Here is a 26,294-nt window from a genome sequence, read left to right on the forward strand (position 1 = left end):
CCATCTCTCTTCTGCCCTCCCCTTCCCTTTCTCCTCCCTCCCTCACTTCTTTGTTACATTGTACTGTCACCTCAATTTACAGAAATACTTCAGAGTTGGTTAAAATCTCTCATCAATAGGAAGAATTTTTGACAACCATTTCAAGGCATCTAGACTAATGAAGGCACTTGTCTAGAGAAAGCCATCCTTCAAAGCTTATCTTACCCAAACCGGTTGTATGCAATTGGCCAGTAATTCTTATTCATTAGATAACAAATTCCAGGTCTCAAGGCTATTGCAGTGAAAGTTACAATTGACATCCAATTTTGACCCTACAGAATTTAAACAATTTTTGTCATTTTTCTTTAATTCATAATGGATTTAAATTAATGATTATTGTTTCATAAAGCGTTACTGGAAAGCTAACATTTTAAGGTAAGTAGAATTTTAGTTAACTGAATAATATTTATGCATCAGGAAGATTCTAATTAAGCAATGATTTGTACATTAGTGTCATTTTACAAATGACACTGAAGCAAAGTCCTGAAAACCCAATCAAAAAATATTCACAGAATTTCACAATATTCTGATTATGAGCCACAGCATGCAATCATTTATAAAAATTATAATCATCAATTTATTCAAGAATCAATCAGTGTTATTCAAGAATCACTGATTAAACACATTTTATTTTGGCATAGTCACAAGCATTAATTTCTATTTTGTGCTTCCCACTTTTGGAGAGTCCCATTGATATTTTTTTCCAAGAGATGTACCATGAGCTTTGTATCCTGGGAAGAGCAACAGTTCTGTAGAATGATATTTTTACAAATGTTGGAAATGTCTGAAAATTTTCTCTAATTTAAAAATTTTACTGTCTCACCAAAGAATTAAGAAATTACAAAAATAAAAATACTTATGTATTTCTATAAAGTTGCTATTTTACAGTAAAAATTAGTATACTCACACTAAAATTGGGTTATTTTTCTCCAAACATACAATTACAAAGGTGTGCATAAACTACTATCTGCAGTTTTCAAGTTCAAAAAGCTACCACTGTTTTATAAATTTATTTTTAACTTATCACTATGAACTCCACATTTATTTCTTCTTTCTCCCTTCCTTCTTTTCTCTTTCTTTCTTTGTATCGTATTGTATTGTTTGTTTGTTTGTTTGTTTGACTTTTGAGATAAGGTTTCTGTGTAGGCCTAGCTATCTTGACTCTTGTCTTTAAGCTGGCCTTCAACTCACAAAAAACTGTCTGCCTCAGTTTTTTAAATGTTAGGACTAAAGGCATGTGCCATCACTAACCAGAATCTCCATCCGTTTCTTTATGGTTGTTGTTCTGTTTTGTTTATTGAGCAGAGTTTTGTGGTATAGTCCAAGTTATCCTTAAACTTTGATCCTCCTGCTTCAGTCATGGGAGAGCAGTGACCACAAGACTGTCCTATATGCCCAGCTTTTTCCTTTCTGTGTTTTTGATAAATACATGTATGTATTAATGATTACAGTACAGTTGACAGTTTTATTATCCTTCTCTTTGTCTCCTCTGAGCTTATTACCCCTACCATACTTTTATCCTCACTATTTCTGTTGGCCTTTGAGTGCATTAGAGTTCTGGGATATGCATACTTTACATTTTTCTTAGTTTAAGTAAGCACTTCCAGAAAAATGGAGAAGTCTTACGGCCCTAGAAATTCTACATCACTCACTTTATGTCAAAATTAGCAAAGTTACATTTCCATTTATTGATTGTACAAGGTGATGTAGAAATCTTTGAACAGTGTGTGTTTATACATATACATACACATACAAATATACATACATATATATATGTATACTATATGCATAATATACATATGCATATGTATACACTATACATACACATATATGTGTGTATATATATCTAAGATGGAAGTATAAATATTTATCCCATATGCCATCTTATAACTTCTTCTGCTTTTAGGGGAGAAAACTGCTCTATATCTAAATATTTTCAAATTTAGTTTTCTTCTTTTATACTTGAAGTTACTCATTTTGATCTGGTATTATTTCAAATTTTATGTTTCTGCTTATACCTAGAAAAATTGTCATAGTATTTCCTTTTAGGGATGTCATTCTTATGATGAATACACCAACAGTAAAAATATAGAATAAAAGATACAAAATGCATTTCTGCACACAGCAGAAAATAGAAATGTATTCATAAACAGGTAGATTTTTTTAGTTTCTGAAGCAAAACAACTTACTTAACTCATAAACCATTGCCACTGCTTATCTCTATTACATGAAAAAAAAAGTGAATATTCAGGAGAATTTATGCTCCCCAGCAAAGAAGGTCATTCATATAAGAATTGGCTCACCAATGACACAACCAAAAATACCTTCTCTTCCGTTCTCTTTTTCCAGCACCAAAATTGAAGTGTACACAGTTCACCCACAAGCCAAGCAACATGTGGAAAATATTAAAATGTCACTTTATCCTTGAGGTTCACAACAAGGAGAAAAACAGTACTTATGCATTTATTTTATAAAATCATTTAACCATATTTGTCTGTATACATACTACCAAATACATGCCTATGCCTGGCTTGAATCTGAAAGGATTTTCTGAAGGAAATGCCTAGAAGACATCCATTTGGCTTTGCCTCCATGTCTCTGGTGGCCCCATCCATTCCCACTCCCAGAATTTCAGGAAACTAAATCACTGACTCTCTTTCATTGGGATTGTGCTTCTTGTCCAAGAATCAGGAAATAACCAGAACTTATGTTTTGTAATTCCAGCTCTGTTTGTAAATGTGGCCTTGCTCATTTCACAGAAAATGTTCTGATATTTAAAATGCAAGCCCCATCTTCAGTGCTCTACTAGGTCTTGAGGGAAGCCCTGGACACAATCCGCCCACACATGGTACTGATGAGTAACTGTGCTCAGTCTGTTATATTACTGCCTCGGGTTGGCTGCTTGGTCCCACTGGAAATTTAATGCTTCTTAATTTAACCACCTTTCACACTCTTAGCATTTGCAGAATGTATCTGCACTCCAGTGCCAGTCCTGGGCAATTACACGCTAAACCCTTTCTCCATTATCAACCAGCCATGGTACTGCTGAGTTTTCCTGTCAAACTTTTAACTCTGCTTAACTACACCCATACCAAACACACACACACACACACACACACACACACACACACACACACACACCAAAAATCTCTTCAATTGTAAACAAAACAACAAACTCCTCTGTGCCTTCATCTTCAAAGAACACAACAGGTCATTTTACCTGATTCTTCAATTCTTTTTTCCCCATTAATTTATCTATTCAGTTTACATCCCAATTACCACCACTCCACCTTCCACAATCCCTTCCATATTCCCCCTTTCCCTTCTCCACTGAGAGAGTTGAGCCCCCCACCCTGGATATTCCTCCATCTTGGCACATCAAGTCTACGTCAAAAAGTCACTGACAAAAGTCCAATAACAAGAAAAAAAATCCACCCAACGTCTGGCCTCATTGCCTGTTTCTCTTTTGAGAATGATTAACTAGACTGGTCAATATATCTAGTTAGAGATCATTAGTTAGGTGTATCTTCTCCCACTGAGGCCAGACAAGGCAGCCCAGTTAGGGGTAAGGATTCCAAAGACAGGGAACAGCTTTAACAACAGCCTCAACTATAGTTGTTGGGGGACTCTTATGAAGACCAAGCTGTATATCTGCTACAGTCTTTTATAGCTTTCCTGAAGGTGACACCCTTTCTAACATCCAATGAGTAAAAAGTCTAGACTGATGCTACCATACTTCTACTACTACTACTATGTTACTACTGATGATACTACTATGATACTTCTAAACATTGCCCTTTAATAACTACTTATCCCTTTATGTATAAAATCTCATTCCATGACATCCACCTCATCCCAGCTCTGTCTTTCATGCACATCTGACACCCACATTGATTGAAGACTTCAGTCTTGAATTCTATTGTCATCTCCTCTAGTCCCAGTTCTTACAGTAGTGTATAAAATTAGCATATAAAGGCACAGTTAGAAACAATCTAACAAAGAAAAATCTTGAAATGTGTAAAGGATGACTCTGGGTGGCTTAGTAACTTTTGCTTCCATGGAATCTCAAGTGCATTACGAGTAGAATGACTTATTGTGTGAAATCACAGGTTTTTCTGCAATGTTCATTGAATGTTATCATCTATTTACTCTCCTCCTTACCTTCTTCTTCCTCCTCCTCTTCTTCTTCATTCTCCTCCTCCTCTTTCTTTTTTCAAAAGGCATTTGAAATTTTCACTCAAAATCTTGTATTTATCTTTGAAATATGTATTGTGCCCCTTCTACCTTGACCATTATCCCAACATAGCAACTACAGACAATTAGGAATTGCTTTAGTTTACACAAATAACAATGGAGAGAAACTTCACATCTGAAAGGATAGTAGGGTCTTACAGAAGTTCCAGTGTCAAGTACCATCCAATAATATTCTTGTGAAAATTTGTAATGTAATATAAATAATACAGTATCACTGGCCAAAGTCTAATAACAAAAAAAATCCACCCAAGGTCTGACCTCATACCTCATAGCCTGTTTCTCTTTTGAGGATGATTAACTAGACTGGCCAATAAAGATAACTAGTTAGAGATCACTTTGACTGACTCAAATATCTTCAGACTATAAAGAGAACACTTATATGAACAGCATCAGTAATAAATGTTTCATATCAAAGACTGAGTGAACACTGGCTGTGTTCTTGATTTGGGAATACCACACAAAGTAAAAGAAAGAGATAATAAGAAGGGAGATTTGAGCAGAAGAGCTGTCAGCAATGGAGTAGCTTACCCAACAGCTCTGATAGACTGCATTCTTCTGGTCTAATCAATGTTTTCCTCTTTTCCTAAAACATCTTTGAGGTTAATGATGTGATTATTTACTTCTAAAGCTGCTTAGAATGAAATCTATTCCCCTGATTTATCTATTTCAATGTATCCTATAGTGGTTTCTTGTGTGATATACAGTGAAACACCTTTAGATGCTTCAGTATTAGGACTGTTACAGATCTCATAAATCCTACATATCTGCAACTACTATCTTATCATGGTTAACAATAGTTATTTCACATTCAACACAAATTCTCATTAACAAAATCCTTGTTCTATCCAAAGAGAACCAACATATCTCCTTGGTTCCTGAATTATTAATTACCATAACTTCCAGATATTTGAACTAAGTTCAAACATGAAACACCTTTTTGACAAATTAACATCTGCAGTTTCCATGTAAGTTGAGTCCCTCAATGGGTTTTTTTTGAAGTTTGATCCTCTGTGTGACAACATTAAGAGATGTTGGGGTCATAAATGGTGGATCTTAGTCAAGGAGTCATTGAACCAAATGGTATGTTAACTGTAGAAGGATCTAATGTACTTCTTGAAGGATCCCAGTTAGTTCTGATGAAAGGTTATTATAAAAGATCAGAAAACCAGATTTCTACCTTATTTCTTCCCATCATAAGCTCTTGTCCTCTTAAATACTTCCTTATATGATGTCATCCACAGTGATGTATTTATATCCAGAAGTCATCATCAAAATTAAGCATATAGTATTGAAGCTCTAGAACTATGAGCTAAATTAACTTATTTTTATTATATAGTGCCATTACAAAAATAGCTATTTCATTCTGGTATATTATGTTAAACTACAATGCAATAAAAAGATAAAATAAAATTATATATATATATATATATATATATATATATATATATATATATATTCCTTGCTTATTTGATTAAGTTTTTAATCCTAATAAAATTATAATTTCAATACTAAACTTGCCATTGGAAAAATATAAAAAGAGAATTGAATATTAACTGAGTAATATAATCAACTGGTCTTAGATTTGTTGTACATAGTTCATCAGTATATTTTGTTTCACCCCACATAGAAGATAGATTACAACACTGATTTTCTTTGAGTTGATACCTTGAAGTGTTTATCAAACTTGTCCTCTGATGAGGCCATTTCAAGAGTATGGAAGCCAGTTTTCTACCAGCTTCCTGGAAGGCATGGAAATCTCTAGTTTAGATGTAGCTAGCCAGTTTAAAGAACACTATGAGATTAAAAACCAACACTAAATCATCCTACTTAATCTTTTGTTGCATCATAGTTTGTTAAAAAGCCTATCTTCATATCTTCACTTCCAGGAAAAGCAAGTCATTGTTAAACAGTATTAAAGCAATGAAAAATATCTACTATTAAAACATCACGGTAAAACAGAACAGATGAAAATCATTGCAATGCTTAAATTTTTAAAAATAAGAAGCAACACAAGAGAAATGTTCTTACCATCTGCAGGCAAGCAACCTGAACTGAAAGATATGTCATCAATTGCCATAACTTCCTCCTGTCCATGAGGTATAGGCATCTGAGCTTGAAAAATGACCTGCACAATAAGGATAAAACAAAGAACACAAAACAGGAGGTTTCACTGTCTCATGATGCTGTAGAAGAAAGCTTACAAATACTATACAAAATGGAAGTACTCAGGTACCTCATGGATTCCAAGGAAAGGGGATCAAAGCAAATATTTTCAAGAACAAAACAGTGTAGCCATCATTGGGCTGCAGATATCTGGTGTGGATTAGAGGACTTGTCCAGGAACTTGTGAAGATTCTCTTTTATAGTCGCTTAAGTTTCGAATTCTAGTACATGTCGTGTATGTCTTCACACATTTACCATTTATCAAGGTTTTGAGCCTAGGTTCCATCTTGACCTCTGGACCTTGGCAATTTGTTTCAATTTTACTTCTAATTCTTCCCATTTTACTCACAGTCTTGCCTGAATTGTATTTGTGTTATCATCCTTTACATTGCTAGCCAGCCATTAGTTGAATCAATGCTGAGAAAAATGGCTTACAATGAGTGAGTTTATTGTTATTATGTATAGATTTCCTAAGTCTACATAGCAGAAAATATCCTGCTATGATGAATCATAGAAATCCAGAAAGGATTCACTCCAGTATCTAACTACCTATGTCAATAGACAATAGGTGCATTGATGGGCATTTTATACCAATCTCACCAAGGAATTCCAATGACACTAGTGGTTTTACTCAGGTGTATATTAAACAAGTATAGATTATTCAGCCTTCTTCATTTTATAAACACTATCACTTCTAAAAGTCAGTGTTCTTTCTTGGGTTAATTATTAGTATGGATCCACCAAAACAAACCCCTATCCTGAACTGCATTCACATTGACACTATGCAACATGATGTGCAAGTATGATTTCTTACAAGGAAAATGTTGTCTGCCACTATATTAAAAATCCAATAAAATACGTCCAGCGCCTGTTGACTAACCTAAAATATAAGCCTAAGAAAGTCTTATTCTGTCACCCAAAACAGAAAAACTGAAGGATGGCATGGAAAGCATAATCATATAGGAAAGATATAAAAAACATTGTTAGAGATGAAGTAAAGAAGTATGCTTCTCATAGGTGGACATAAAATAATCCTCATAAAAATAACCCATATGAGAGGCTGAAGCAATGGTTCAGTGGTTTAGAGCAACAGTTACTCTTACAGAGGATCTCGATTTGGTTCCCAGCACCCAGATAGCAGTTCACAAACATTTCTGCAACCCCAATTCCAGGGCACACTACTCCTTTTCTGACCTCTGAAAGTATCAGATATGCAGGTAGTTCACAGACTTTCATGCAGGTAAAACACTCATAAACATAAAATAAAAATAAACCTAAAAATCAATAAATAACCCATATGATATATATATGGAAAACAACTTTTACCCAAAGCAGTAACTGAGATACAGATCAATGGGGGTTAGTAGTTGCCTTGTATGCCAATGGCCCTGGTTACTCCCCTCAAAGCCCATTCAGCATCATGTCACTTTGGGAGGGAGTAACAGGAAGATTCGAAGTTCAAGATGAACTTTGTTGTATATAGAGTCAGAGGCCGTTCCGAGCTTCATGAGACCCAGTATCGAAAGAAAGACAGGGAATGATTGGAGAAGAACAATGGCTACTCTTCCTAAGCTCCAGAGTTTGACTCCGAGAACCCTAATGGTAGCTCACATCCATCTGCAACTCCAGTCCCAGAGGATCCAACAACTTCTTTTGTTTCCACAGATTTTAGGGAAGCACATAGGCGTGCATTCAGGCACTCACAGATACCCATTAATAAATAAATACATAAATAACAAAAGAAACAAACAAATAAATAAAATGTTTAAGAAATAAAATATACTGTGTATATAATTAACATTGAATATTAACTCCTCTTATTACAACAGATATTAAGATATGACAGCTACTCTATGGATCATTCTTGTGACTATGAACTTCAATATTTCTATGCGTCATTCTTTTAATTTTCTGAGAACTTTTCCAGATGTCTGTGCTTTCTAGCTCCTGCTGAGTTAAGCATATCCTGACAGTCACCAAATTTAAAGTTAGAAATAGCAATAAATGTCTGTTCCATCACCATCCTCATTTCTGCTCCTTCTTAAAAGATCACCCATCATCAGACTTTAGCTAGTATCCAGCCTGAGGAAGTACATATTTTACTTCACAAATGTTTGCCACTCTCCCGGGCTCTCCTTCCATGCCTCTGCCTCCTACCAGGCATTTTCCCTCGAATGAGAAAAGTTACCTCTAATTCATAACACACCGCACTCTCTCTCCAAATTGAAGCTCTCACTTCACTCATTTGCTGACAATGATCAGGCTGCAACTCTGCGATGCTCAAAACTCCAAAATGACCTTTAGTATTGCTTTCTCCTCGGGCCTCACGTCTAATCACCCAGGACCTATTAAGTCTATTTTCCTTCCAGCCTTGTCTCTACTCCCATTTCCTTCTGCCTGATGTATTGAAGCTGCCTTTAAATTGCTTTCCTGCCTTAATCCTCTCCTCATTAGAGTTTGCAACAGATATTATATGTTTATTTGGCTCAGCTAAATCACAGGCTAACTTGGTATAACTGAAGAAAAGTTATTGTGCAAATTATCTGCCATTTGAGCCCCTATGCTCAGCCAAGGAAAACCTTAGTCTTAAGAGAGAAACAGTTTCTCTATGGAAAATTTACTAATGGGTCTGAGAGGTTACGAAAAACAAAGCCCATCAGATTTAACTAAATGGACCCACTAAGTAGATTTAAGCAAAAAGATTTTTCCCCTGGGATGTTGGTTATAATCTAGAAAAAAAATCAAAGTAAGCAAAACCCCAGGGTAATAAGAAAGAGCCAATTCCTATGAAGGGCCAAAGTCAGAGACTCTCCTGGCTTGTGGTGGTGCTATTTATACAAAAAAAAAAAAAAAAAAAAAAAAAAAAAAAAAGATTTATTCTTGGTTTTATCCAAAGTTTTCTTTCAAACTTGTATGTTATTTGCATTGTATTAGGGATTTTTTAAATGGAACAAAATAGCCCCAAAAAAGAAAAGAAGAAGGAAAGTGGAAAAGAAAAGAAAAAAGAAGAGAAAAGAAGAAAAGAAAGAGGGCAGCAGAACGTAAGAGAGACAATAGAGTTATTAGTTACGACATCACAGGAGGCAGGAATACCCAACACTGATTCAACAGTAAAATGAGACAAGTTTATTTGCCCCCAGACATTTTAGAGAAAATGATCTCTGAGTGGAGACAAGAGGTCCCCTCTCAGAACACTTGATTTAAATGTTAGAGGAAGATATAATATCAGATCAATAAGAGATCTGACTTACCAATAAGTACCTGACCAGAAAACTTACAGTTACATGACTATGTAGATAAATGACACAGGATAAATGATAGAAAGGCACATATCATTAAAGCTTCCTTAATTCGTAGTGTGTATTCAATTATTTTCCAATTACTTTCCTTTCTTTTCCTTGTCTTTTTAGACACCGTTTCCTTTGAGACATTAGGCCTGAACATGAAATTAGATTCTCCTGACTCAGTTTTCCAAGTGCTGGAATTATAAGCATGTGACAGTGTACCTAGCAGTTATTTTCCTTTCTAAAGATTTAAAACAATATTAAATCTAATTGCATGGATCTACAATATTTTAAAATGTTAGAAATTCACTAACAATGTAATAGCACTGCAATTTCATCCAGCATGTCATATAAAAGAATATTTATTGGTTTCTATGAAATAGAGTTGACTACTTTTAGAGGTTCTGATTTTTATCTCTCTCCTAAAACAGTTTAGTTAGACACAGTATAGACAATTATTATCATTCAATGACTAAATGATTGACATCTGAAACCAAACTTCTATAGATTCTAACATGGTATGGTTACATGATAGGTTGTTAAACTGTAAAGCTTAAAGCCTCAATGGTAAAATGGGGGGCAAATTATCATTCACCCTCAGAGTAATCCCTGAGGGGCTAGTTAGATTGTGGTATGAAGAACTAAGCACAATCCCTTCACTTTAGTAAATGTTCAGTAAATAATGTTAATTGCTACAAGCTCCAAATGTCTTCAAAACATCTATGAAATGCTGCCAACATTGTTCATAATGCCAACTTCTTGTTTATGGACCAGTGGATCCTTGGAAATTAAACCACTTCAATTTTATTAAGGAACAAAACTAGCATTTTTTAGATAGAAAAGATAAAGGGCCCTGGGTAACAACCAGCTTCAGGAGATTTTCCCAGAACTCACATTAACCTGGAATGTAGCTGTCACTGACTGAAATAACTTATCCAGCTATTTCTGAAGGAAGCATGTGTGGCTTTAAACTATCAGTCAGCATGGAGGGAAAATTGCAGAGAATGAAATAATTCCTGAGGGCTTCCAAGTTGCTGAGGCAGCAGATATAACATGGAGGCACCGATTACAAAATTCCTAAAATAGTCTTCTCACAAAAGCTCTTCAGGAACAAGATAGTGGCTGATGGTGGTTCGCATTATAAGCACAGCACATCTCTGAAGCTCACCACACAGCACTGAATGAACATCTGTTCACTTGCTGACAGGACAAAATTAAAGGTATCTGCAGCCTTAAAACATGGGTATAGCCTAAGCATCCCAGGAGCCTTGTGCCGCAGTCCTCTTAACAAAGCTTTTATAAGTCACAAGCACTATTTTTCCATCAGCAATAAAGTATTTAGGGAAACACATTACTATACTGAGAAAGCACTGATGTTAATTGAAGTTCTTGCTGCATTTAAAGAACTCCCATGGATAACCTCAGTGTTCAAGCCATGGCTGAATTGCCATAGAGGTAATATAGTCTGGGATGTTAAGTTTTATGTTTATCTTATACACACACACTTTGACTGACAAAATCTTTAGTGTTTAGAAATGGGCACCTGAAGTAAGCAAGAAACTAATTGCAAAAGGTTTGGCAGATAAGGTCCATTAAGTAGCACTTTTGCCCATCATCCAAATCTATGTCACCCTAATATTAAAACCTCGACCTGAAGATATAGATGATTATATACTAAAAGTGTATTAATTTGACAAAGATCATTAAAAACTTTCTTAGTACTCACTGTTTCAAGGTTTAGAAAAACAGGCAGTGAGTTAACAATGCACCTAAATAAGATCTTGTCAGTCATTACAATTGACATAATGTGGCAATTCCCATCCAGTTGATGTGGGTCATTCTTAATAAAGTCAATCTTGGATGTATGATGCTGCTTAGGTAGACAAGAGGGCTGAAAAGTGCATAAGAAATGTACTAAAATCTTCTCTAACATTGAATGTCTCACTGGCCATAGCAAACACTGGTCTCCAGGGTAACTCACAGCAGAGCACACCCAGCTAAAACCACCGTAGCACCAAATATCTGCCCTCCATCAATACCAAACATCCTTTAAAATGGTACTTAAAATATTTCATGCATCATCCATAGCACATCTCAAGTATACTATGTAAATAAAATTTAAATGATCAAAGCAATCAGCATAAAAACTGTGTCATAATGTAAGATGTCTCCCATATAAACAGACAGGAATGTTTGACTTCAATAGAAAATCCTCAAACTTTAAAGCTATGTCCAAACATAGAACTATTAAATCTATATAACATTTATCCAGACACTAAATTATCTTTTGATATCTTCTATTGATATTCTTTTAGCTTAATAATAACTGAAAATTTCAAGTAAAGTGATTTCATGACATCACCTAAAAATTATGTCACTCATATAAATTTCATTCAACATTTATAGCAAGCATGAATACCTATCATTTGTCTGTACTTTTCTTTTTAGTTACTCAAAATTATCTGAAGGTTAATTTGAAGCTAGTTCATCCCATAGAGTTAAACAAAGGATATATAGCACCAAATCAGATATTTGTAATATAAAATTTATTTTTAGATGGTACTTGTAGATAAGAAATTAGGGGTAGTTTACATCTCTCAATCTTTATCAGGGAAGCTTCTATTACAATAGGTTGCCATTAACACAGAAACCCATAAATGGTAAATGTGTAGAAAGTAAGGACCTGTGTCATGTTATACTCTAAATGGGATATCTAATATCTTACCCACTTCCCCGAATGCTATGGGGTCATCATGGAAGAGTGGGTGGCCAGATTTTAAGAATCAGAAATAGTGGATATCTTCAGCAAAAATATTTGCTGGTCAGGGCCTTTGCACACATCAACTCAGAAAATCAGTTACTATATGTCCAATATCTACACAAGATCAAGCCGGTAAAATGTCAACATGAATAAGGAGGGGCTTATAAAATACCACCCCTACCTGAGAGGCTATCGGCAATGAATGGATGCTAGGGAAAGGAGAGTCATTTTTTCTCAGGGATCCAGCCCCTGGGATGCTAACCATATGGTCCTACATACATGGACATAAAGGCAGCATTAGTGGTCTCAATGTTCTGTTCTGTTTTGATTTTGAACACATGAAGTTGGGAGGAAAAAAATGTGGAGAAGAAGTTGAAGGAATTTGGGGGATGAAATAGGAGATCATATTTCACCAAAAAACATTATATGCACATGTGAAATTCTCAAGCAATAAAAAAGCAATACTAAAAATAAAATAATTGATTGCTACATTATTCTAACAATAAATCATAAATGAAAATCTACTTGGGCTAAATTGGTTCATACAATGGGCTTAGAAAGTAATTTCTTAAAGAATAATATGCTTTAAAATCCTTCTCATCTTTAACTGGAAAATTTTGCTTGGCCATCCCAAATGTTAAAATATGCAATACTTTCTCAGGAAGTCTTATAATAACCATCATATTATAATTTCTGTCATGCATACATTTTATTAGGTTGCATGAATAAGCCTGTCTTTTATAGGCTTGCGTTGGGTTTAATTCATAAAATTATTTAGAAAAATAAAGGCTATGTTGAAATGAACTTAACCATGAGATGAATATGAGAATTATTCTACCCCAACAGGATTTGGAATTAGTATGTAAATTAAAATCTCTTTATTCATTATTCAAAATTATCCTCTTCTTTCAAATGCATGAGAAAAGTTAAAGAGAAAAATGATTTTGTGAAGGAAGAAATATAAAGAAGAGGAGTAAATATGAAAATAAAAGTTTTAAGAAATTGAGGAGATAATTTCACAGGATTTTATAAGATTACAGTTAACCTATATATTACGGTATCTTAAAATATATTCATTTAGTTCATTAAAGTCAAAACTTTGCAATGAAAGTGCCTTTTAAGTGACTAGCTATCCTGATTTTACACTTTGCCTTTTAAGTGACTAGCTATCCTGATTTTACTAAGACTTGAAAACAAGGAACATCCTAGTCCCTGGCAGATAAATTGTCCATGTGACTTTTTAATTGGTCTGATCTGAAATCTGAGTTCTTATGGGTTTTCCTGTAATGACATAGTTGGAGAGAGAAGTGTACCTGAAAGTGCTGCGAGCTCTGGACTGTGATAACGTTTCTCTCCCACCGACTCTGGAGTACCTCTGTTTTCTGCCATGAATGCTGAATAGGATCTCCACATATGGTTTGAAGGCCTGCTATCAATTTGCTATTCTGGTGACTGGAGAAGTTATAAAAGGTAATCTGTAAAAAAAAATAATAATTGGTACCCAAATAATTGTGATAAGGGAATTGTCAAGTGTATCAGAGCTTGAAATGTTTTGTGTATTCAAATACCTGACAAGCATGCTGATCATTAGTTGGAAGGAAAATTCTGCTTCTTAAGTTTGAGGAGACAGAATCCACTCTGGAGACCAGTGCAAGAAAATGGGCTGTGATGAATAAAAATTATCAAATTATACACAAGCTGATCACTGGCACCTTATTGTAAGCACCAAAGGTGATTATGGCTGTGTTTAAAGGATTAAAAATTAAAATTCATATTTTTTTACATTTTATAAGGTCAATTTAAAGAGCTAATAATGATTATACACTTTATAACATTATTATGGGCAACAGTCCAAAATATAATGAGATCACATTTGACATAGGAAGTGACAACTACATAAAGAAATTATACAACTCTGGGACTGCTTACTAAAAAGCACCTCAGCAAGAAATCCAACAAGAACATTATTTTCTATATCTTTGTCACAAAAGACTTGGGTGACAGGGCCCTTGCTTTTTCTTGAAACACAAGGAACACAGATTCATGATATTTTTTCGAATGTTGTATCGACATATGTGTGTATTAACATATATACCACTGTTAGGAAGTTTATGATAAAATACATACTGGGTTTTCTTGAGACTGTCAGAGAGTTCCTGATGTGCTTTACCAGAGCTATCATGACTGCTATTGAAGCCCCTGTTATCTGATACTCTGTTTTATACACTGCCCCTTATCAAATGAATGAGGCAGAACAGAGTTGACGGTGATTTTGATGACCCATCTATCCAAGTCACTCAGTGGTATTTTAAAAACAGACTGGAAGTCCCATGTAATTGTCACATCATTGCATCAATCAATGTTACTATTATAAAGACTATCAACTTCATCTTTTCTGGTATTCTGGTAAAGCAATTGGGCATCCATTAATTTGCTCTTAGAGCAATATACATATGTTGAGAAAATTACTAATTTATAAGCATAAGCAATGTGGATATAATGTTTGATTTAAACAAATTGCTAGTTCTACAAATGGAAAACAGAGATATTTAAATTATTGCTTGAAAATACTATTCAGGATATATATCATCTATATGTATCATAAATATGAACAGCATATATATATAATCATATAACCAACAAATAAAAAGAGAGGAAGCACAAACGCACACACACACATACATAAGTGCAGACATATACTATTACCACCACCATCATCACCACCACCACAACAACAACAAGTTAGCAGGAATCAACACACACTGCTCATTCATAACTCTAAACATCAATGGTCCCAATTTCTGAATAAAAACACTCAGACTAAAAGAATAGATGCAAAACCAGAATGTATTCTTCTGCTGCATCTAAGAAACACCATAAACTCAAGGATAGACATTACCTCATGGTAAAGGGTTGGAAAAATATATTTCAAGGAAATGGACATAAGTAAAAGCTGGCATAGATATAATATCTGGCAAAATAGACTTCAAGACAAAACTAATCAGAAGAAATAGGAAAGGACATGACATAGTCATCAAATGAAAAAATCCACCAAGATGACATTGAAATTCTTAACATCAATGCACCAAACACAAGGACACTATAGTTCATAAAATAAACACTACTACCTCACACATTGAGAGGGAGACACGTCAATACCTAACTTTACCAGTTGACAGGTTATCCAGACAACAACAAAACACAGAAACACTCTAGCTAACTGAAGTGATAAGTCAAGGGGACTGAACAGATATCTAAAGAACATTTTACTCAAATACAGAAGAATATAATTTAATTTTAGCACCAAAAGCAACTTTTTCCAATGTTGACTATATACTTAGACACAAAGTGATTCTAAACAGATATAAAAAAATTGAAATAATACCATGTATTTTCTTTAGCTACCAAGCATAAGTGCTACAGGGTATCAACAGAAATCTTACAAACTCATGAAAACTGAACAGCTCATTATTCAATGAAAAAATGGATGAAGACAGAAATTATGAAAGAAATTAAGATTTTGTAGAAATGAATAAAAATAAATATGTAATATACCCAAATTTATGTAGCACAATGAAGACAGATCTGAGACTCCTAAGTTCTAAGTAGGACTGAGTGCCTTCATAAAACAAACAAACACAACAAAAATGAAGAGGCAGCTCACCTAAAATCTCTAGGACAAAAAGAGGAAACCATACCCTTAAGGTGTAGACAGCAGGAAAAAATAAAGCTCAGTGCTGAAATTACAAAATAGAAACAAACAACAACAAAAATATTTTAAAAAACAATAAAACAAAAAGTCAGTTCCACAAAGGATAACCTTCTTCACCCTTTCCTCGTGTGTACTAGGTCAGCCTTGAGATCTCTATGGTACCCACTGGCTGCACTAAGAAGGAAACCACATAATTTACTTTTTTGTAAAAGAAACCATGTTCAACAGAAAAATAAGAATTTCACCTAAAACCATGAGAGTGAGGTGGAGTAATGGAAAGAGTCTAGACTTGATTTTAGGTAGGGTGGTACCGGAAGAAGACAAAGATGCTGACTGTGAGGATGTCTTTACATCTACAAATTAACCAAATAAAGGTCTATTGTTTTTCTGAGGGCATGGAAGAGTCAGTTCCTTGACAAAATTAATAGGATTGACAAGCCCTTAGCCAAATTAACTAAAAGGTGAAAGAATATCCAAATTAACTAAATTAGAGATGAGTGGGGGAACATAAGAATATGCCGAGGAAATTCAGAGAATCATAAGGACATACTTTAATAATCTGTATTCCACCAAATTGGAATAGCTTTAAAAGGAATAATTCTTCAGTATATACTACCTACCAAAATTAAATTCATATCAAATAAGCAATTTATACAGACCAACAACTCCTAGAGAAATAGAAGCAGTCATTAAAAGACTACTAACCAAATAAAGCACACAACCTGATGATTTTAGTGCAGCACTGTACCAGACTTTCAAGGAAGAGTTAATCCTCACATTCCTCAAATTCTCTTTTATGAAGTAGAGAGGAAAAGAACACATCTCATTTGTTTTATGGGACCACCATTACCTCGGTATCCAAACTACATAAAGATCTAGCCAAAAAGGAAAAGAGACCAATTTTCCATATGAACACAGATGCAAAAATTATCAGTAAAACATTTGCAGATGGGATCCAAGAACACATTAAACATATCATTCTCCATTATCAAATAGATTTCATCTTATAAATGCAGGAATGGATTAGCATCCATAAATTGTTAAACATAATCCACAACATAAACAGGTTGAAAGTCAAAACAACATGATCTTTTCATCAGATACATAAAAGGCCTTTGCAACAAGAAATTGAAAAGCTTCTGCACAGCAAAGGACACCATGATTGGAACTAAGAGGCAACCTAAAGAAAGCAGTGTTTTGGGGAGATTTGGGAACTTCTAATAACAGCTCATTTTGGAGTGAATGTGGAGTAAGTGACACACTCATCCATGGCTGGTGGGACTGCAAACTTGTGCAGCCTTTGTGAACATCGGTGTGGTGATTCCTCAGAAAATTTGGAATAGATCTACCTCAAAATTCATCTATCTCACTCTGTGGTATATACCAAAAGATTGGCACTTGTCCAACCATGTTCATTGCTGCTCTATTCATAATAGCCAAGAATGCAAACAACCTAGATGTCCCTCCAAAGAAGGATGAATCTAAAAAAAAAAAGTAATGCATCTATACAATGAAACATTACTCAGCAATTAAAAGAAATGAAGCTATGAAATTCACAGGTAAAGTTATAGAACTTGAAAAAAATCATTCTGAGTGTGGTAACCCAAACCCCAAAAGAGAGGTACAGTATTCATTCGCTTATATCTGGCTATTACTTGAAAAACCAATGATAACCAAGCTAGCACAATCTGTAGAACCATGGAGGTTATATAACCAAGCTAGTACAATCTATAGAACAGTAGAGGTTATATAATCAAGCTAGTACAATCTATAGAACCATAGAAGTTATACAATTAAGCTAGTACAAGCTATAAAACCACAGAGATTATATAGAGAGTAAAAGATTATGTGGGCAAAAAGATCTCCCTAGGAAAGGGAATATGATAATTATGGGTGGATAGAGTGAGAGAAACCTGGAACAGAACAATCAAGTGAGGAAAGAATACAGGAAGAGACAGCTAAATCAGAAACATTGAGGGTCGTATGAAAACATAATACAGTTGAAGTTTCCTAAAGTATATGCAGATATAAGGCATTCTAAACAAAATGGTCAAATAATGAGAGAGGCAAATCCTCAACTGGACATTTTTTGGAACTAAATGGTCCTTCCAGTACTGGATATATGTATGTATGTATGTATGTATGTATGTATGTATGTATATGTATACATATGTATATACTATATAGTATATATATGTGCAATATATATATACATATATTGCACCTAATAGAGTTGTTAGCCAAGGGTTTTCACGGGAACTCCCAAACAACTCAGACAGTTGCTAGTACTGTCTGTAGGTTGCTCTACACAAACTGATGGCACGACCCTATTCTGAAGATAACACCTGAACTGCTATTTGAGAAGTACTACATGGAGAAGTCAGGCAGGTGCCTATGTAGAATCTTTGCCCCTGTGTTCTAGTATCTTTCCTGCAGAAAGGTGCCCTGCATGCTACCAAAAATGAAATATAAATACCCACACAGATACAGACTCTTCAAACTTCAATGGTGTCCTGCCTGTAAGACATGGTACCAAAATGGTGACATAAAGCTTGTGGGAGTAGACAACCTATATCTGATTTGACTTAAGGTCTACCCCACAAGATGGAACCTACATCTAATCCTACTTGGTGACAAGAACTGAAGACTACATAATCGAATGGCCAAGGGTAAAACCAAATACTACAATTTTACTAAAAGAATACAGCAATAAGATGATTCTTAATGACATCTTGTTATACCCATAAATCAGTGTTACAGCCATAGTTCAGTCATCCTCAGAGAACCTTCTTCCTGCACTAGATGGGAATAAATATAGAGATCCACAGCCAGGCGTTATGCAGAGAGTGAGAAACCTTGGAACCCTCAGCCCTACATGGATTTTCTCCATCAAATCCCTTCCCTCAGGTCTCAGAGAACTCTGCAGTAAAGGATGTGGAAAAAGCATAAGAGCCAAAGCGAATGGAGGACAACAAGAAAACAAAGTCCTCTAAATCAAAATGAGCAACTCTCAGAAGAACTCAAAGAAACTAAGGCAGCATGGACAGGGCTTGCATAGGTCTGCACCTGATGGGATCCTAAAAGTGAACATGTCTCCAATTCTCACCTAGAAGCTATCTGCAATTAGTAACCACTTACAAATAAAATTGTGTTTTCTTCAAGAAATCCTCACAAGCTACTTTTAGTTTGTAGGGAAGCAAACTACTTTTAGTAGCAGATCACAGGCCCAGCAGTAGATAGTCATTAGAAAAGGAATCCAAGGGCACCACTGGGAATTCCTTGTCTCATAATATTTTGTTGGGTTTTTTTCATCTTTTAAAAAAATTTACAGGTCTTTTGTGTAAATATTATGATTTCTGGTTGTGCTTTTACAGATTCCTGAGTGTGCTAAATGACTGTGTATCTGCATCTATCTCTTTATTTGGCCTTTGGTGGGCATTCTTTTCCTCCTGTGTGTGTATATTGTATTTTCAGATGGTAATTTTTGTTTTATCTATTTTATCATTATGCCTTAGCCTCCTTTTTCAAGGAGAAACCAAAAGGGGTGGATCCAGATGGAAGGAGAGTTGGAGAAGGAACTGAGAGAAGCAGAGGGAGGGGAAACTGTAATAAGGATATATTATATGAGAAAAAAACTATTTTCAATAAAAGAAAAAATCATCCATAGCATAAAGATGGGAAATAACTTTCATCTGTCAAGAAAATTGCTTCATCATATTTGCTTTACATTTTAGATTTACATATTTTATTTTACGTGTATGAGTGTTTTGCTTATTTATTTGTTTTGCTGGTATGTATGTATGTGCATGATGTGTATGCCTGGTGCCCATGAAGGTCAAGTGGATGTCAGATCCCTTGAAGCCATGGATGGTTGGTTTCTGTGAGTTCTTATGAGAGTTGCTCATGTTGGTTTGGAGGACTTTGTTTCCTGGTTCTCCTCCATTCCCTTTAGTTCTTACACTCTTTCCACATCCTTAGTTCCCCTAGTCTCGAGGACATGGTTGAGAGAGTTAGGAACAGAACATTTAACACTTAGAGAACCCTCCTCTCTAAGTCCTATCCCTGGTTCCTGGCTTATGGAGACAGTCACTTAAACTTAAACATGGAAATCTTTTTTTTATTGGATATTTTATTCATTTATATTTCAAATGTTATCCCCTTTCCTGGTTTCCCATTGGGAAACCTCTATCCAATCCTCCCCCCCCCCGCCCCCCCCCACCTGCCCACCCACCCATTCCTGCCTCCTTGCCCTGGCATTCCCCTACACTGGGGCATTGAACCTACACAGGACCAAGGGCCTTTCCTGCCATTGATGTCTGACAAAGCTATCTTCTCCAAGTATGTAGCTGGAACCATGGGTTGCTCCATGTGTACTCTTTGGTTGGTGGTTTAGTCCCTGGGAATTCTAGGGGTCTGGTTGGTTTATATTGTTGTTCTTCCTATGGGGTTACAAACCATTTTAGCTCCTTCAGTCCTTTCTCTAACTCCTCCATTGGAGACCCTGTACTCAGTCCAATGGTTGGCTGAGAGCATCCGCCTCTGTATTTGTCAGGCTCTGGCAGAGCCTCTTAAACATGGCAATATTAAAAATTGAAGTTAAGGTCTGCATATGATAATGATCCTACTATGCTAATTTTCTGGGCTCACTGTGGCATTACTCAGTACAATATTGCCCAGTTTCATCCACATTCTTCCAAATTTCATTATTTTGTTTTTATAGTGCTGAATAAAATTGCATTGTGTATATCTATCACATTTTGATAACCCATTAATCAGATGATGGATGAGGTAAAGAAATCAAATCAGGACCTAGAACAAAGTGTATGAAATTGTTAGCCATTTGGATGAAAAATTGAAGTGCATACAGAAAAAGAATTCACAAAGGAAGTTGAGACACTGAAAAAAAGACCCAAATAAAAGTGCCAGACATATGAGTCCATCAATCAGATAAAATGCACCCTGGAAAATATAACTGATGGACAAAACAAGTCGAAAAAGGAGTTTGACAATAATACACACATACTTACTAAATAAAAATAAACCCATAAGCCTGACCAAAGTTTCCCCATGTAAAATACATCTAAAACCAAACCTAAGAAGCCACAAAGTGAAGGAAGCTTAAATAAAAGTTAAAGGCGTAGACAATGTATTCAATGCACTTATAGAAGATTTCTAAGACTTAGAAGAAGAAATGTATATCCAAATATAAAAGACATTTAGACTCCACATAGACATGACTGGGAAAGAACCTCTCTCTGATAGACTACTATAGTAAAGACAGCAAGGATATCTGATCAGAACCCAATTAGCCAGGTAAGCATATAAAGATGCATTTCATGCTTGGAAAGTAAATCGCCATCAATCAATGTTGTTATATTCAGTAAAATTATCTCTTAAAATTGATAACCCATAAGCTATCTCCAACTGTTAAACACTTGCAAATGACAATTTAGTTTATTCCAAGGGAGTCTTTTTGAGGAAGCAAACCACTCTTAAGGGTAGGTCACATGAGCAGCGATACACGACAACAGGCTCAGTGGCAGCTTTGGAGGTTCTTTGTCTCATTATATTGCACAAGGGATTTATTATTATTTTATTTTATTTTTATTTTTTTACCTTAAGGGTCATTTGCATATATTCTGGCTTATAGTTTTGTGTTTTTATGGGGTTCCTGAGTATGTGAATGAGTGGGTCTCTGTGTCTATATCTGTTCTTTGTGCCTTTTCTTGGGCCCTTTTCCTTCTTTTTGTTTGTTGGTTTGTTTTGTCCAATTACGATGTTTACTTTTTCTTTTATCACTATTTTATTTTATACTTATCCCTTAGAAGCCAGCTTCTTTTCTAAAGAGAGACAGGAAGAGAGATGGAGTCAGATGGGATGGGAGGGAGGAAGGAACTGGGACAAAGAGAGGGAGGGGACACTGTAATCAGGATATATTATATGGAGAATAATCTAATTCAATATAATTTTTAAAAAACCTGTGAAATCAGACTGCAAAAATGTGGGGCAGCTGGGTACCTAGATGAGCTTGCTTGGAACCCCAGAGACTCTAAAGGGATGGTAGGAGTTTGGTTTGCTCCTGGGCCCCCGGCTGTTCTCACTGAGCTTCAGCCTTCCACAGCCCTTCCCAAGGAGAGGTTTGTGTCATTGGTCATGTAGCACAGGTAGAGGGCGAGAATAGAGAGTGCAGAGCCTCAAGACATCTCCATATTCATGAGATACCTAAAGACCAGAAAGAGTAGCTAGTTAAGCATTTCTTCCCAGACCCTTCTCCTTGCAAAAGGTATTTAATCTCAGATCTGCCTTGAGAATACCGGGGTATAGCTTCATCCATTTTCTGCCATGATGATAAAGATCTTAAGACCAAAATGAGAGTCCCACCATGGGGAGCTGTGGTCTAACCTCTACCAAGCTGCCACCTAACCTTCTTCTGCCACTGACCTCTCTACATTCCATCCACAGAGACCTAGCCCAGACCCTGCCAAGTGAATCACCCTGACCAAGAGTCTCACTCCTAAGGGGCACTGCTGGACGCGCAACTTTTTCCCCTCGGACCTTCAGCTGTGAGTCAATTCACCCATATGCCCCCCATTTCGGTCCTTCCAAGGCCTCTCAGTGGCACCTGAGAGCCCAAGGGCTTGAGACCATTCAGTCCCGGCTGTCCTCTTGGCCCAGGGATTCCCAGCCCAAGAACTATGGACCCTGTGGGGCGGGGGGTGGCTCAGATTGAGTTTTTTCCACCCTGGAGTGGAGCCATGCGGCTTCTCACACCCGTCATCTGCCCAGTGAGTGTGGAGTGAACTCAGTCAAATTCCTGCACCTCTGTTTCCCTGATTCACATCCCCAGCCCCTTGGGGCAGCAGACATGCAGGACCAACAATTCAGCCCAACAGGACTCACACCACATTCACACCACAGTCAAACACAAAAGTAGCTTCTTTGCCCTTTATAGTCAGCAGAATCATGTATCATGGATTTCCATATCATGGAACCATGGATCATATCATGGTTTCTGGTGGCAGAATAGGTCACAGGTATCAGTGCTTGCCACAGACCTCAGCATGGTCTCCAGTGGCAGAACAGACTATGGACTTTGACAAGGCCTTCTGTCACAGCACTGGTCACAGATACCATCATAGCCCTTGACAACAGCACAGGCCAAGGACACTGACATGACCTCAGGTAGGAGCTCAGGCTACTCAATCAAGCTGGTTCCTGGCAGCAGCATGGCCCATGGACATGGGATCAGGCAGCAGCGCAGACCATGGACATCTTCATGGCCTTAGGCATAACACAGGCCACAGACATCAACTTGATCCCTCTCTACTGTATGACCATGTACACCCACATGAAACTTGGGCTTCAACACACCCCAGGACAGTGAACCAAATATCCCAATGTAGCCTCCAAAGGCAACATGGACCATAGAGGTCTTTCAAAAATGCCTAATCCAGGAAGTGTTGTTGTTCAGAACTAGGGAGATCCTACAGCTAGGTAGTGTGTTCAGGGGCTGTTTCTGCACAAGCTCCAGGCTACTCCACACCACCCAGTTGACCACACTCTACAAGGACATACTTACTTCACCCTCTACAATCCACTGCAGCCTTTTCTTATACCTGTCACCTATCACCACTGTCACATCTCTAGTTCTGCCTCTCTCCACAGGTTCTCATCAATCCATTCCTCCATATTCCAGACTTTTCTTTCAACTTTTGAGAACTATTTAGTTCTATAACTCATATTAGATGGTCCTATAGGCATACAATTTTTGCAACCTACGTTTAATAATGGTTCAACCTCTCCTCTAGCCCACCACCCAGCAGAGGTAGTGGAAAAGAAAAGTTATTAGAATATGGAGGAAGTAGACCTGTTCAGCAATAGTTCTTTGAGGTTGAGTTCGATCTTCTTTGGTAGCACTTCCATTCCCATAGCAAACACCAACCATGACTTAAAGATGCAGACCTACCTAGTCTTCTAGGTAGGCAGACAACAGGCACAAATCTGGTGTAATTTTTAAGGTCATTTATAAACAAAATTTTATCATCCTCAAATAAAAATTTAAAAATTCATGGAGAAGTAATATTTAAAGAAAATTTTAAAATGAAGAAATTTTATCACAACTAAGCAAGATATGCATAAAATATTTTTAAAAACACTGCACATAGAGGAAAATCTAGTTTTGACTGTGAAAATCCAGGATATAATACATTTAATAAAAATAATAAATGAACAAAACAGAGGTAGTATTACATAGCAGAAAAGAAACCAAACCCCTAAAACAGGTAAGAAAAACATCTATCATAACCTAATTAAAATGTCCAACAAAGCCACAAAAATAGCAAACCATTTCAATAACAATCTTAAATGCAAACATACTTAGCTCATAAAAAAACAATATCTAGTTATATTATAAGTCCTAGAAATACACACTTCACTGGTAAAGACACACTAAACACAGGGTAAAAATATGAAAGAAAATATAAAACAACCAAGAAAAACTAAGGAAAAAAAGCTGGTTCAACTTTCACACCAGTTATATCAATCTAAAGCTAAGTAAGTCAGGAAAGACAAAGAACTTATTACTATATAGTAATAAGAAGAAAGTTCATTAAGAAAATACAAAAATAAAAGCATTGGAAATCATGACAAGAATGTGGAAATTAAATGTGAAGAGCTAGAGAAAGTCATATCATGTAAAAGAAAAAAAAAAGGCACAATGGTTTGCCACAAAACCAAGCTATTATTTGGTTTCCAGATGGAGTCAAGAACACAAGGATCCAGAGTTCACATGCAGATTTTATTTTATTTTTGTCTTACAAAACAAACAAAAAAACCTTTACAGATGTTAAAAGTTAATTGTAAGCATGAATGGATAATCAAGGGATTATGAAGCTTTATTTCCATAAAATCTGAGGAAATAGGAGGTATACCTCTCTGTCACTGGCAGACCACAGTTTTTGTTGCAGCTGTGACATGTACTCTGTAGTCAGTGACTTACAGTAGCACTAATGTATTATCACCCCATTCCTGTGGGCTATAAGATGAGACACAGGGTGACTTAGTTTAGTCTTTGCTTAAATGTTCAAAATACTGAAATTAAGGTACTGGCTGTACTTCTTTCTCATGGCTTTGGAGATGAGATACCTTCAAATTCAATCAGGTTGTTAGAAAAATTCTGTTCTATGAAGTTATAAGGTGAAGGTCCCTATTCCTTTGCCACCTATTCTGAAGACTATCCTACACCTTCTTTTATCCTGTCTTCTATCCATATTTACAGCCATTTATGCATGCCTTTGGAAATGTAAGCCTTCTACCTTATCTCTCCTATCTTCTCTTTTTTTATGGCTCCTATGGTTGCATTTAGCTCACTTCAGTGGTCCAGGGTAATCTTCTAATTTTAAGGTCAACTAATTTGAAACACTTAGTTACATTTGCAAAGTTCTTTCACAGAAGTTCTTATGTCTGATTTAATAACTGGGGCCTAGGAATCTTGCAAAAGTGGGAATCTTTAAAATTATGCTAACCAGAACCAGTAAATACTATTTGTTTTTCTTGTTTCCTTTGTTATGTTTCAGGTATTAGCCAAAGTTGACAAAGGCTAAACATAGTGTAGACTACTGTTATTTTTTCTTGTTAGGTTGTGTAAAATTCAAGTATTAATGATTATTCTCTGAGAACACAGAAAAATGACACCTGCTGAGTTCTTTCAACCAATCAAACTGGCAAAATTCCCCATCATAATTGACCGAATTTCATTATCATTCACCACTGCTATCATTGAAAAGCAAACCTTTTAAATTTTCTATTCTATTCATTACAATATATGATTACTGAATTTATATATTTCCACAGAGTACAACCGTTTTTCACTTATGGGTCAATTAATTTGAATAAATTTATAAGTAAATAAGCTATTAATCCATAAAAATACAATTTCTACTACAACAAAATGAATCATCAAAGATATATTTCTATATTTTAATAAAGAATCAGAGCATGTATCATTTTTAGCTCTCAAATTAGGTTATACTTTGTTATTTGACAATTTGATTACTAAGGTTATATGGTGAGATTACATTGA

General features: G+C 35.9%; 1 protein-coding gene across 1 annotated transcript in view; it reads right to left on the reverse strand.

Moving 5' to 3' along the window:
* Malrd1 (MAM and LDL receptor class A domain containing 1) overlaps nt 1–26,294 on the reverse strand; it is a 639,509-nt gene that overhangs the window by 579,990 nt on the left and 33,225 nt on the right. The window contains exons 3-5 of the mRNA XM_028764924.1: nt 14,070–14,164; nt 13,815–13,976; nt 6,322–6,418 (exon numbers count right to left, since the gene is read on the reverse strand). Of these exons, the coding sequence (XP_028620757.1) occupies nt 6,322–6,418; nt 13,815–13,976; nt 14,070–14,164 (354 nt within the window). The remainder of the gene's footprint in view (nt 1–6,321; nt 6,419–13,814; nt 13,977–14,069; nt 14,165–26,294) is intronic.

The sequence above is a fragment of the Grammomys surdaster genome, unplaced genomic scaffold (genome assembly GCF_004785775.1).
Source record: "Grammomys surdaster isolate TR1022 unplaced genomic scaffold, NIH_TR_1.0 146, whole genome shotgun sequence".
NCBI lineage: Eukaryota > Metazoa > Chordata > Mammalia > Rodentia > Muridae > Grammomys > Grammomys surdaster.